The sequence below is a fragment of the Epinephelus lanceolatus genome, chromosome 3, assembly GCF_041903045.1.
Source record: "Epinephelus lanceolatus isolate andai-2023 chromosome 3, ASM4190304v1, whole genome shotgun sequence".
Classification (NCBI taxonomy): domain Eukaryota; kingdom Metazoa; phylum Chordata; class Actinopteri; order Perciformes; family Serranidae; genus Epinephelus; species Epinephelus lanceolatus.
Window position 1 is genome coordinate 51,316,607 of NC_135736.1, and position 15,115 is coordinate 51,331,721.

Here is a 15,115-nt window from a genome sequence, read left to right on the forward strand (position 1 = left end):
CCCTAATAGGGCTACGTGATATTGGAAAAAACTGTCATTGCGATTTTCTTGTTTTTTTGTTTTTTTTGGTTATATGCATTATGTTGTGATTTTAAAAAACACAAGAATTTTCACCAGATGACTTAAAGTAATAACATTAACAAATAGTGTCTTTTACTCAGCACAGCTGCAGAGGCTCCCAGCTTCATTTGCAACAGACTACATTATAGACGGTCCGTTATTTATTAATCCCTCTGTGTCTTTATATTTTTACTTTTTATCTCCTCCGGTTGCCTTGATAAAGTTAATGCATCGCACCATCATTTCAACCTCAACACTTCCTGAACTTGTTTCAAATTAAAAGCCCCTTATAACCTCAGCTGAGAGTCCCTCCATTTTCTAAATAGGCTTTTATTTTGAAACATTTGTAGGAACTTCTTGTGGAGGATACAGTAGCTCGAATGTTTGCGTACGGCACTTCAAATGTAGCTTCTGCCATCTGTTGATACTTTTATGTGACTACAACAACATGTCAGCTGGCACATGAACACACACAATGACTCAAATAATAGCAAAAGTAATTAAAATATTAAAATAGGACAAGAATAACCTGATGACATCACACACGTGAAAGACGACCGGTGATAATTGGTGAGTACCAGCGCGTAGCGTGTCATGTCTGTCAGCCAAGTCATGGCACGATTTTATGACTCCACAATCGGGTAATGTGACATAGTGACTTTCAGAACGGGTAGAAAAGTTGTGTAGTGTGAACCAGGCATAAATCCTCCTTTACCGTTTCTCCCTCTTGCATGTCGCTCATTTTCAGTGTGTGACTGCAGCGTGTGCATGAGAGGGGGAGCGGAGCGGAGCTTTCTTCAGCACTGCTTTTCTGAAGCAAAACAAAAGTTTACATGTTCTAAAAAAGCAGAAAACATTGCATGTCCTGCGATGTGACTATCACACTTGCGCACACCGCGATGGCGATGTTCAAACAATATATCGTGCAGTCCTACACCCTAACTCTAAACCCGACCATTCAGCGTCTGGTTCTGGTTCTGTCTCAGTGTGGCCTCAGGATTCAACCATCTGTTCGTGTGACCTCAGTGTCTCGCTGTAACTGTACAAGTACAGAACATGTCGTAACACAGACACCAACACATAACCCCAAACTTCTTTTTCATCTCAGTGTCAAATCAGTCGTCACACATAAGTTACACCTGAAGGTCAGTTTACAGTCACGCGTCTCCATGGAGAACGCTATCCTCACACACTTACACAAGAGTCATCAGTGATATGTAAGAAACACATTTACTAACCACACAAATACGACGACACATACTACGACAAGACACCTCACAGGTATACCTCACAGGTACATCAACAGATACACCTTACAGGTACATCAACAGATATACCTCACAGGTACATCAACAGATACACCTCACAGGCACATCAACAGGTACACCTCACAGGCGCATCAGCAGGTACACCTCACAGGTACATCAACAGATACACCTCACAGGCGCATCAGCAGGTACACCTCACAGGCGCATCAACAGATACACCTCACAGGTACATCAACAGATACACCTTACAGGTACATCAACAGATACACCTCACAGGTACACCTCACAGGTACATCAACAGGTACACCTCACAGGTACATCAACAGATAAACCTTACAGGTACATCAACAGATACACCTTACAGGTACATCAACAGATACACCTCACAGGTACATCAACAGATACACCTCACAGGTACACCTCACAGGTACATCAACAGGTACACCTCACAGGTACATCAACAGATAAACCTTACAGGTACATCAACAGGTACACCTCACAGGTACATCAACAGATAAACCTTACAGGTACATCAACAGGTACACCTCACAGGTACATCAACAGATAAACCTTACAGGTACATCAACAGGTACACCTCACAGGTACATCAACAGATAAACCTTACAGGTACATCAACAGGTACACCTCACAGGTACATCAACAGATATACCTCACAGGCGCATCAGCAGGTACACCTCACAGGTACATCAACAGGTACACCTCACAGGTACATCAACAGATAAACCTTACAGGTACATCAACAGGTACACCTCACAGGTACATCAACAGATAAACCTTACAGGTACATCAACAGGTACACCTCACAGGTACATCAACAGATATACCTCACAGGCGCATCAACAGATACACCTCACAGGCGCATCAACAGATACACCTCACAGGTACATCAACAGATACACCTTACAGGTACACCTCACAGGTACATCAACAGGTACACCTCACAGGTACATCAACAGATACACCTTACAGGTACATCAGCAGGTACACCTCACAGGTACATCAGCAGATACACCTCACAGGTACATCAACAGATACACCTCACAGGTACATCAGCAGATGCACCTCACAGGCACATCAACAGATACACCTCACAGGTACATCAACAGATACACCTTACAGGTACACCTCATAGGTACATCAACAGGTACACCTCACAGGTACATCAACAGATAAACCTTACAGGTACACCTCACAGGTACATCAGCAGGTACACCTCACAGGCGCATCAACAGATACACCTCACAGGTACATCAACAGATACACCTCACAGGTACATCAACAGATACACCTTACAGGTACATCAACAGGTACACCTCACAGGTACATCAACAGATAAACCTTACAGGTACATCAACAGATACACCTCACAGGTACATCAACAGATACACCTCACAGGTACATCAACAGATAAACCTTACAGGTACATCAACAGATACACCTCACAGGTACATCAACAGATACACCTTACAGGTACATCAACAGGTACACCTCACAGGTACATCAACAGATAAACCTTACAGGTACATCAACAGATACACCTCACAGGTACATCAACAGATACACCTCACAGGCGCATCAGCAGGTACACCTCACAGGTACATCAGCAGGTACACCTCTCAGGTGTATCAACAGATAAACCTCACAGGTACATCAACAGATACACCTTACAGGTACACCTCACAGGTACAACAACAGGTACACCTCACAGGTACATCAACAGATACACCTTACAGGTACATCAGCAGGTACACCTCACAGGTACATCAGCAGATACACCTCACAGGTACATCAACAGATACACCTTACAGGTACATCAACAGATACACCTCACAGGTACATCAACAGATACACCTTACAGGTACACCTCACAGGTACATCAACAGGTACACCTCACAGGTACATCAACAGATAAACCTTACAGGTACACCTCACAGGTACATCAACAGGTACACCTCACAGGTACATCAACAGATAAACCTTACAGGTACATCAACAGATACACCTCACAGGTACATCAACAGATACACCTTACAGGTACATCAACAGATACACCTCACAGGTACACCTCACAGGTACATCAACAGGTACACCTCACAGGTACATCAACAGATAAACCTTACAGGTACATCAACAGATACACCTTACAGGTACATCAACAGATACACCTCACAGGTACATCAACAGATACACCTCACAGGTACACCTCACAGGTACATCAACAGGTACACCTCACAGGTACATCAACAGATAAACCTTACAGGTACATCAACAGGTACACCTCACAGGTACATCAACAGATAAACCTTACAGGTACATCAACAGGTACACCTCACAGGTACATCAACAGATAAACCTTACAGGTACATCAACAGGTACACCTCACAGGTACATCAACAGATAAACCTTACAGGTACATCAACAGGTACACCTCACAGGTACATCAACAGATATACCTCACAGGCGCATCAGCAGGTACACCTCACAGGTACATCAGCAGGTACACCTCACAGGCGCATCAACAGATACACCTCACAGGTACATCAACAGATACACCTTACAGGTACACCTCACAGGTACATCAACAGGTACACCTCACAGGTACATCAACAGATACACCTTACAGGTACATCAGCAGGTACACCTCACAGGTACATCAGCAGATACACCTCACAGGTACATCAACAGATACACCTCACAGGTACATCAGCAGATGCACCTCACAGGCACATCAACAGATACACCTCACAGGTACATCAACAGATACACCTTACAGGTACACCTCATAGGTACATCAACAGGTACACCTCACAGGTACATCAACAGATAAACCTTACAGGTACACCTCACAGGTACATCAGCAGGTACACCTCACAGGCGCATCAACAGATACACCTCACAGGTACATCAACAGATACACCTCACAGGTACATCAACAGATACACCTTACAGGTACATCAACAGGTACACCTCACAGGTACATCAACAGATAAACCTTACAGGTACATCAACAGATACACCTCACAGGTACATCAACAGATACACCTCACAGGTACATCAACAGATAAACCTTACAGGTACATCAACAGATACACCTCACAGGTACATCAACAGATACACCTTACAGGTACATCAACAGGTACACCTCACAGGTACATCAACAGATAAACCTTACAGGTACATCAACAGATACACCTCACAGGTACATCAACAGATACACCTCACAGGCGCATCAGCAGGTACACCTCACAGGTACATCAGCAGGTACACCTCTCAGGTGTATCAACAGATAAACCTCACAGGTACATCAACAGATACACCTTACAGGTACACCTCACAGGTACAACAACAGGTACACCTCACAGGTACATCAACAGATACACCTTACAGGTACATCAGCAGGTACACCTCACAGGTACATCAGCAGATACACCTCACAGGTACATCAACAGATACACCTCACAGGTACATCAACAGATACACCTTACAGGTACACCTCACAGGTACATCAACAGGTACACCTCACAGGTACATCAACAGATAAACCTTACAGGTACACCTCACAGGTACATCAACAGGTACACCTCACAGGTACATCAACAGATACACCTTACAGGTACACCAACAGATACATCTCACAGGTACATCAACAGATACACCTCACAGGCACATCAACAGATACACCTCACAGAAAATACTTTAGTCTATAAACGGTAGTAAAAGTTGGGGAGCCCCTGACTTGATGTGACGGGAGACTGATGTGTACTTTCAACACATTCACACCTGTTTGCTCAGGTGAACTCTGTGTTTCCACTTCCTTCTACTACCTCTCATCATCATCATCATCATCATCATTCAGACTGTGATTGAAACTTAAAAATAATCAGGATTTTTTTTTCCAGCAAATTCCGAGTCGCCAGAGGAAGATCCTAGAGGAAGCCCACGAGCTGAGTGAAGATCACTACAAGAAGTATTTAGCCAAACTGCGCTCCATCAACCCCCCCTGTGTCCCCTTCTTTGGTAAGCTGTCTGTTCTTAAAGAGTTAAAGGTGAGGGGTCAAAGGTTATACAGGGCGTCTGTCTTTCTGTCTGTCAGGAATCTACCTGACTAACATCCTGAAGACAGAGGAGGGAAACCCTGACTTCCTGCGCCGACACGGCAAAGATTTGATCAACTTCAGCAAGAGGAGGAAAGTGGCCGAGATCACAGGAGAGATCCAACAGTACCAGAACCAACCGTACTGTCTGAGAGTGGAGAATGACATCAGGGTCAGTGCCACGATGATGTCACTTCCTGTTCACACAGACAGCATAGTGTGTGTGGTGTCAGAGTGTGATGGTGTTTTCTCTTTCTGGAGCAGAAGTTCTTTGAGAACCTGAACCCGATGGAGGACATGTCTGAGAAAGACTTCGCCGATCACCTGTTCAACAAATCTCTGGAGATTGAACCTCGAAATGCTCGATCGCTACCTCGATTTGTGAGTATCACCATGGCAACACAAACACCTGGGCGGTCACAGTCTGAACGTCAGACCTGAACTTCCTGCTGAGACATGAATAGGCACAGAATGTCCTTAATTAGCCCTTTAAACAACTTTTGTCTAAATCAAAGTGTAAAACTAATGCCTCATTTCCACCGGGAAGTCCAGTTCATTGTACAGTGAAAAGTTGTGGATGGTACCAACAGAAGCGTTCCTTACCGTCACAATGTTTGGTCCCCCCTCTGTTGGGGTACCTAGCACACAGATCTGGTACTAAAAGGTGGAGCTAGAAACCCTGCAGTCTGATTGGTCAGTAGAGGACGCTCACTCTGGTTTTATGTAACCTCTGTTCATACATCAGTAAACTACAACTATAAAATGACTTTATTGTGTAATGTGGTGAAAACAGGGACTTAGGACAGGTGTAGACATAAGGACAGACTTAAGCTTTATTGTCATTGTACAAAATATACAACGAAATTTCGTTTGGCAGCAATCTCTTGTAGCAGCTACAATATCAATATAGTGCATCACAGTCAGGTAACATAAAAATGTATTAAAATGTAATATATATATATATATAGTAAGATACAGCTAAAAATACTGTGCATAATTAAAAGGTGCAAGAGAGCAGTTATTGCAGTAGTCCATATTATTGGACTGGGAGGTACTAGTGGGGACGAGGAGGGGGTGTTCATGGTTCCTGCAGCAGTCTCTTCACAGCCATAGGGAAGAAGCTGTGTTTTAGTCTGTTGGTGCAGGCTCATATCACACTGAGCCTGCCAGAGGGGAGGCTGGTGAACAGAGAGTGTCCTGGGTGGGCGAGGTCATTCTGGATCTTTGTGGCCCGTCGGAGGAGGCAGCTTGAGTAGATCTCAACTAGGCGTGGGAGTGGGGAGCCGATGATCCACTGAGCAGTCTTGATGATCTGCCACAGCTGTTTCTTCTCTGATGCAGTGCAGCTGGCATACCACACCGTACATCCGTAGGTCAGGACACTCTCTATTGTGCAGTGGTAGAAGTTTCTCAGCAGAGGAGGAGGGAGCTTGTTCCTCCTCAGCATTCTCAGAAAAAAGAGACGCTGCTGGGCCTTTCTGATGATGTGGGTGGTGTTCACAGTCCAGCTCAGGTCCTCCGAGATGTGCAGTCCAAGGAACTTGACGTTCATGACACGCTCCATCTCTTCCCCATTGATGCTCAGGCCTGAGTGCAGTGTGGTCCTTGACTTCTGGAAGTCAATAATAATTTCTTTTGTCTTCCTGGTGTTGAGGTTGAGGTAGTTGTCACTGCACCAGGTCGCCAGCGCCTGGACCTCTTCCCTGTACGGTGCCTTGTCGTTATTGCTGATCAGTTTAAAAAATCACAGCGTTTGATGCCAACGTGAAAGAAGCTGCCGGGTTCTGACAAAGAAGAGGAAGAAGAAGAAAGTGGAATAAAAATCTGCTCAGTAGCTTTTATTTCTCTCTGTGTGTTAACCCCGCTCCTTCCTGTCCAGGTGAAGAAGTACACCTGTCCTCTGAAGTCTCCGGGCATCCGTCCCACCTCTGCGAGGCCTGGCACTATGCGGCACCCAACGCCGCTACAGAACGAGCCCAGGAAGATCAGTTACAGCCGCATCCCCGACAGCGAGGCTGAGGGGGGGGCTGTGTCAGCCCCCAACTCCCCCCGCACCCCCCTGACTCCGCCCCCCGCCTCAGCCGCCTCCAGTTCAACAGATGTAGGCAGCGTGTTCGACTCACCACAGGGTCCCAGCAGCCCCTTCCACTCCAGTAAGTCCCTCCCACTGAGACACTGTCCAACTAATCAGAGCTCTGACATTAGCCCCACCCACTGAGACACTGTCCGACCAATTACAGAACATGTCTTTGTATTGAGTGTGTGCTGTTGTCCTCTCTGGTCTCAGGGTCGTCCTCTGTGTCCTCCATGGTGAGTTTCAGTCGTAGTTCGGAGGACGTCCCGGTCCCTCCTCCGGTCCCCCCCCGCAGACGTCCAGAGTCGGCTCCTGCTGAGTCGTCACCCTCAAAGGTAACGAGCATGTCCAAATGTCCACAGAGACAGAGAGATTGACATTAAAGGGACAGTCAGTGAGATAACGTTCTGTCTCCTCCCCCACAGATAATGTCAAAGCTGGATAGTCCCCCCGCTGTCCCCCCTCGTCAACCAACCTGTAAGCTCCTCCCCCCTCGTTACTCATCGTCGCTGTCTTCGTCGTCCCCCCCCGACAGCCCCCCCTCCCTTCCTCCTCGGGAGCCCCTCAGCTCCCCCCTGCACCTCCTCCCCCCCCCTCAGGGACGCCCCCGCTGTGACCTGCAGGCCTTCTTTCCCCCCACCTCCTCCTTACCTTCCCTCAGCTCCGCCCCTGCCGCCTCCTTCTCCTCCTCACCCCCCCTCCCTCCTCCCACCCCTGTCACCCCCAGCCCCACCCCCCCCTCTAGAAAGATGCCCCTCCCCTCCCCGCCCCTCCCCCTCCTCCCTCTGGACGGCCCCCCAGTCCCCCCCCGACACAGCGTTCCCAAACTTCCTCCTAAGACCTACAAGAGGGACTCTCTGAGCCACGTCCCCCTGCTGGACACGCCACCTGCACTGTGATTGGACAGCCTGGACTTCCTGAAGGGGGGCAGGGCAGCTGATTGGACAGCCTGCGGAGGAGGTGGGGCTTGACGAGCTAACACTACAGCTGATTGGATCAGAACAAACCAATGGATTAAAAAACTATGGAGGACGTTCTGATCCGGTCCAGACTGAGACAACCAGAGGACATCCGTCTGTTTATGACATCGGTCCTCTTTGTGTTGGACAGGGACTCTGCAGAGAGGAATGTGGGTAATGTAGTGCTCCACAGACTGAAGTGGTCTCAGGAGTCTTCAGGTACTGGACCAGAACCACAGAGGTACTGTAGTGGTTCTTTAAACAAGGGAATAAATGTGTTTGTCCCACTGAACTGGACAGGCAACACAAAGCAACGTGTCTCTGTCTTTATTACTGTTCACCTGTCCTCCTGTCCTCAGTCCACCTGTCTACCTCACCTTAGTCCACCTGCCCACCTCACCTCAGTCCACCTGTCCACCACAGTCCACCTGTCCACCACAGTTCACCTGTCCACCTCACCTCACTTCAGCCCACCTGTCCACCTCAGTTCACCTGTCCACCTCACCTCACTTCAGTCCACCTGTCCATCTGTCCTCCTCACCCTACCTCAGTCCACCTCACCTCACCTCAGTTCACCTGTCCTCAGTCCACATGTCTACCTAGCCTCAGTCCACCTGTCTACTTGTCCACTTCTTCTTAGTTCACCTGTCCTCAACTCAGTCCACTTGTCCACCTCAGTTCACCTGTCCAGATCACCTCACCTCACCTCAGTCCACCAGTCCACCTCATCTCACTTCAACCCACCTGTCCATCTGTCCTCCTCACCTTACCTCAGTCCACCTGTCCATCTGTGCTCCTCACCCTACCTCAGTCCACCTCACCTCACTTCACTTCACCTCAGTCCATCTGTCTACCTGTCCACTTCACCTCAGTTCACCTGTCCATCTCACTTCAGTCCGCCTGTCCATCTGTGCTCCTCACCTTACCTCAGTCCACCTCACCTCACCTCAGTTCTCCTGTCCTCAGTTCACCTGTCTACCTCACCTCAGTTCACCTGTCCTCAGTCCACCTGTCTACCTGTCCACTTCTTCTCAGTTCACCTGTCCACCTCACCTCAGTTCACCTCAGTTCTCCTGTCCTCAGTTCACCTGTCCACCTCACCTCAGTTCACCTGTCTCAGTCCACGTCTACCTAGCCTCAGTCCACCTGTCTACCTGTCCAGTTCTTCTCAGTTCACCTGTCCACCTCACCTCAACTCAGTCCACCTGTCCACCTCAGTTCACCTGCCCACCTCACCTCACCTCAGTCCACCTGTCCACCTCACCTCACTTCAGCCCACCTGTCCATCTGTCCTCCTCACTTTACCACAGTCCACCTGTCCACCTCACCTCTCCTCAGTCCACCTCACCTCAGTCCACCTGTCCATCTGTGCTCCTCACCTTACCTCAGTCCACCTCAGTTCTCCTGACCTCAGTTCACCTGTCTACCTCACCTTAGTTCACCTGTCCTCAGTCCACATGTCTACCTAGCCTCAGTCCACCTGTCTACCTGTCCACTTCTTCTCAGTTCACCTGTCCACCTCACTTAAACTCAGTCCACCTGTCCACCTCAGTTCACCTGTCCACCTCACTTCAATCCGCCTGTCCATCTGTCTTCCTCACCTCACCTCAGTCCACCTGTCCACCTCACCTCACTTCAGCCCACCTGTCCATCTGTCCTCCTCACCTTACCACAGTCCACCTGTCCACCTCACCTCTCCTCAGTCCACCTCACCTCAGTCCACCTGTCCATCTGTGCTCCTCACCTTACCTCAGTCCACCTCACCTCATCTCACCTGTCCTCAGTTCACCTGTCTACCTCACCTTAGTTCACCTGTCTCAGTCCACGTTTACCTAGCCTCAGTCCACCTGTCTACCTGTCCACTTCTTCTCAGTTCACCTGTCCACCTCACCTCAACTCAGTCCACCTGTCCACCTCAGTTCACCTGTCCACCTCACCTCAGTCCACCTGTCCACCTCACCTCACTTCAGCCCATCTGTCCATCTGTCCTCCTCACCTTACCACAGTCCACCTGTCCACCTCACCTCTTCTCAGTCCACCTCACCTCAGTCCACCTGTCCATCTGTGCTCCTCACCTTACCTCAGTCCACCTCACCTCACCTCACCTCACTTCCCCTCACCCCAGTCCACAGCTCTACTTCACCACAGTCCACCTGTCTACCTGTCCACTTCACCTCAGTTCACCTGTCCACCTCACTTCAGTCCACCTGTCCATCTGTGCTCCTCACCTCTCCTCAGTCCACCTCACCTCAGTCCACCTGTCCATCTGTGCTCCTCACCTTACCTCAGTCCACCTCACCTCACTTCACCTCACCTCAGTCCACAGCTTCACCTCACCTCAGTCTACCTGTCAACCTGTCTGTCTCACCTCAGTTCACCTGTCTGGCTCACCTCAGTCCACCTGTCCCCTTCACCTCAGTCCATCTGTCCACCCCACCTCAGTCCATCTGTCCACCTCACCCAAGTTCACCCGTCCACCTCACCCCAGTCCACCTCACCTCAGTCCACCTGTCCATCTGTGCTCCTCACCTCACTTCAGTCCACTTGTCCACCTCACCTCAGTCCACCTGTCCACCTCACTTCACCCCACCTCTCCTCACCTCAGTCCACCTGTCCGCTTCACCTCCCTCCATCTCACCTCACCTGTCCACCTCACTTCACCTCAGTCCACCTGTCCACTTCAGTTCACCTGTCCACCTCACCTCAGTCCACTTGTCCACCTCACCTCAGTCCACCTGTCCCCTTCACTTCAGTCCACCTGTCCACTTCACCTCAGTCCACCTGTCCACCTCACCCCAGTCCACCTGTCTGCCTCACCTCAGTCACCTGTCCACCTCACCCCAGTCCACCTGTCCACCTCACCCCAGTCCACCTGTCCACCTCACCTCAGTCCACCTGTCCATCTGTGCTCCTCACCTCACTTCAGTCCACCTGTCCACCTCACCTCAGTCCACCTCTCCTCACCTCAGTCCACCTGTCCGCTTCACCTCCCTCCATCTCACCTCACCTTAGTCAACCTCACCTCAGTCCACCTGTCCTCTCCTCAGTCCACCCATCCACCTCACTTCACCTCAGTCCACCTGTCCACTTCAGTTCACCTGTCCACCTCACCTCAGTCCACTTGTCCACCTCACCTCAGTCCATCAATAAATTCAATCAATTTTATTTATAAAGCCCAATATCACAAATCACAATTTGCCTCACAGGGCTTTACAGCATACGACATCCCTCTGTCCTTATGACCCTCACAGCTGATCAGGAAAAACTCCCCAAAAAACCCTTTAACGGGGAAAAAAACAATAGTAGAAACCTCAGGAAGAGCAACTGAGGAGGGATCCCTCTTCCAGGACGGACAGACGTGCAATAGATGTCGTACAGAACAGATCAACACAATAAATTAAAAGTAATCCCCATGACACAATGAGACAGAGAGAGAGAGAGAGAGAGAGAGATGCAGGACAGACGGTAATGACAGTAGCTTACAACAACATTAATAAAAGTAATAATATTACAATTAATAATAATATATTAATATCTGGCAGTATACATGTGTGACAATAATCATATGTGTATAATAACAGTAGAAGTATAACTAATGATGCAGCAGCAGCAGCAGGAGGCATCTGGCAGGACCACGGCAGCAGCACAACCACACACGTCACGCTATCCGAGCACAAAGGCTCCGGAGAAGAAGCCGAGTTAGTGATTCCACAGGAGAGGAGCCTGATAGCTGAAGGCTCTAGCTCCTGATCTACTTTTGGAGACTTTAGGGACCACGAGTAACCCTGCGTTCTCAGAGCGCAGTGTTCTGGTGGGATAATATGGCACTATGAGCTCTCTAAGATATGATGGAGCTTGACCATTTAGAGCTTTATAAGTTAACAGTAGGATTTTAAATTCAGTTCTGGATTTTACAGGGAGCCAGTGCAGAGAAGCTAAAACAGGAGAAATATGATCTTGTTTCTTAGTTTCTTAGTTAGTACACGTGCTGCTGCATTCTGAATTAGCTGGAGAGTTTTTAAGGACTTACTAGAGCTACCTGATAATAGAGAGTTACAGTAATCCAGCCTTGAGGTAACAAAAGCATGGACCAATTTTTCTGCATCTTTTCAGGTCAGGATAGGCCTAATTTTCGCAATATTACGCAGATGAAAAAATGCAGTCCGTGAGGTTTGTTTTAAATGAGAATTAAAAGACAGATCTTGATCAAATGTTACTCCGAGGTTTCTTACGGTAGTGCTAGAGGCCAGAGCAATGCCATCTAGAGAAACTATGTCATCAGATAAAGAGTCTCTGAGTTGTTTGGGGCCAAGAACAATAACTTCAGTTTTGTCCGAATTTAACATCAGGAAATTGGTGCTCATCCAGGTTTTTATGTCTTTAAGGCAATTATGAAGTTTAGTTAATTGATTACTTTCTTCTGGCTTCATAGATGAATACAACTGTGTATCATCCGCATAACAATGGAAATTTACAGAGTGATTTCTAATGATGTTACCTAAAGGAAGCATATATAGAGTAAATAGGATTGGTCCGAGCACAGAACCTTACGGAACTCCAAAACAAAATTTAGTACGTAAGGATGATTCATTATGAACGTCAACAAACTGAAAATGATCAGATAAATAAGATTTAAACCAGCTTAGTGCTGAACCTTTTAGGCCAATTAAGTGATCCAGTCTCTGTAGCAGAATTTGATGGTCAATTGTGTCAAACGCCGCACTAAGATCTAATAAAACAAGTACAGAGACGAGTCCTTTGTCTAAAGCAATCAGAAGGTCATTTGTAATTTTAACTAGAGCTGTCTCAGTGCTATGATGCACTCTAAATCCTGACTGAAATTCCTCAAATAAATTATTATCCTGGAGAAAATCACACAGCTGGTCTGCGACTACTTTCTCAAGGATCTTTGACATAAAGGGAAGATTAGATATTGGTCTATAGTTGGCTAACACCTCTGGATCCAGGGTGGGCTTTTTTAGTAGAGGTTTAATTACAGCTACCTTAAAAGACTGTGGTACATAGCCTGTTAATAAGGATATATTGATCATATCTAATATATGAGTGTTAACTAAAGGTAAAACCTCCTTAAGTAGCCTAGTTGGGATGGGGTCTAAGAGACACGTTGATGATTTAGATGAAGAAATCACTGCGGTCAATTCTTGAAGAGAAATTGGGGAGAAGCAATCTAAATATATATTAGGTCTTACAGCTGTGTTTGAGGTTAGATAGGTACTATCTGAGGACAGGAGGTCATGAATTTTGCCTCTAATAGTTAGAATTTTGTCATTAAAAAAGCTCATAAAATCATTACTGCTAAGGGCTAAAGGAATACAAGGCTCAATAGAGCTTTGACTCTCAGTCAGCCTGGCTACAGTGCTGAAAAGAAACCTGGGGTTATTCTTGTTTTCATCTATTAATGCTGAGTAATAGTTTGCTCTGGCATTGTGGAGGCCCCTCTTATATGTTTTGAGACTGTCTGCCCAGATTAAACGAGATTCTTACAGTTTGGATAATCGCCAATTCCTTTCAAATTTTCGCGATATTTGTTTTAACTTAAGGGTTTGAAGTCCACCTGTCCATCTGTGCTCCTCACCTCACCTCAGTCCACCTGTCCATCCGTCCATCAGCGCTACTCACTTCACCTCAATTCACCTCACGTCACCCCACCTCTCCTCACCTCAGTCCACTTGTCCATCTCACCTCCCTCCATTTCACTTCACCTTAGTCCACCTCACCTTACCTCACCTCAGTTCACCTCACTCGCCTCTCTTCAGTCCACCTGTCCATCTGTCCTCCTCACCTTACCTCACCTCAGTCCACCTGTCCTCACCTCAGTCCACCTCACCTCAGTCCACCTATCCATCTGTCCTCCTCACCTTACCTCATCTCAGTCCACCTCACCTCACCTTACCTCAGCCCACCTTTCCACCTCAACTCTCCTCAGTGCACCTCACATCAGTTTAAATCCTGGTTGGAGACTCAGGACCATCTAAAGAAAGGTACATCTATTTTTTTGTTTTTTGTTGTTTTCAGTGTGACCTCAATGGTAAACACCATCAGAAATGATCCACGACAGATGTACGCTCATCGATTCACCACCAGATCTGTGCCAATCCACACCCGCTGCCCGGTGGCAACACCGTCGTCGTCTGTTGGTCAGTAGAAACATTTTGGGGACGTTTTACTGACCTTGTTAAAAACATTGCCAGAGTTTGGTTCAGTTTGAACAAACCGATTTTTGATGCAGTGCCAGGCTAATGCACGTGTTTCAGTGGTGCCCCCTTTACTTTAAAATATCTCTACACACACATGATGAAACCTTTTGTTGGATAAACATTCACTGTTTGTCTGACTTGAGTTGAAAATGTAAAATGGACCTGCTCTTTAGTCTTCTGACCAATCACAGCACTTTCACACAGTCACGCACACACACGTTCACACACTGGTGGCCGAGGCGACCGCACACCTCCAGGAGGCATAGTCACAGACATCCTGAGAATCGTCACACAGCTCCGAGCTGTCAGTCAGGAGTCGGAGCTCAGGATGATTCAGGAAAGATCTCAGAGCGATGCTGGAACAGAAACTGTGACCTCAGTGAGGAGGTGTGGTTGACCCTGTTATTAGGTGTGATGTGAT

At 47.6% G+C, this 15,115-nt stretch overlaps 2 protein-coding genes across 2 annotated transcripts in view; both read left to right on the plus strand.

The window, feature by feature from the left end:
- The window catches only part of sos1 (son of sevenless homolog 1 (Drosophila)), an 87,178-nt gene extending 78,582 nt beyond the window's left edge, over window positions 1-8,596 (plus strand). The window contains 7 exon segments of the mRNA XM_033623614.2: window positions 5,249-5,366; window positions 5,443-5,615; window positions 5,708-5,824; window positions 7,323-7,596; window positions 7,731-7,852; window positions 7,943-8,381; window positions 8,384-8,596. Coding sequence (XP_033479505.2) covers window positions 5,249-5,366; window positions 5,443-5,615; window positions 5,708-5,824; window positions 7,323-7,596; window positions 7,731-7,852; window positions 7,943-8,381; window positions 8,384-8,457 — 1,317 coding nt within the window. The 3' untranslated portion in view covers window positions 8,458-8,596.
- Window positions 8,597-13,852: 5,256 nt separating this feature from the next.
- Window positions 13,853-15,115, plus strand: part of LOC117255718 (reticulon-3-B-like) — a 42,533-nt gene continuing 41,270 nt past the window's right edge. The window contains exon 1 of the mRNA XM_078166579.1: window positions 13,853-14,634. Within this exon, the coding sequence (XP_078022705.1) occupies window positions 14,542-14,634 (93 nt within the window). The 5' untranslated portion in view covers window positions 13,853-14,541. The remainder of the gene's footprint in view (window positions 14,635-15,115) is intronic.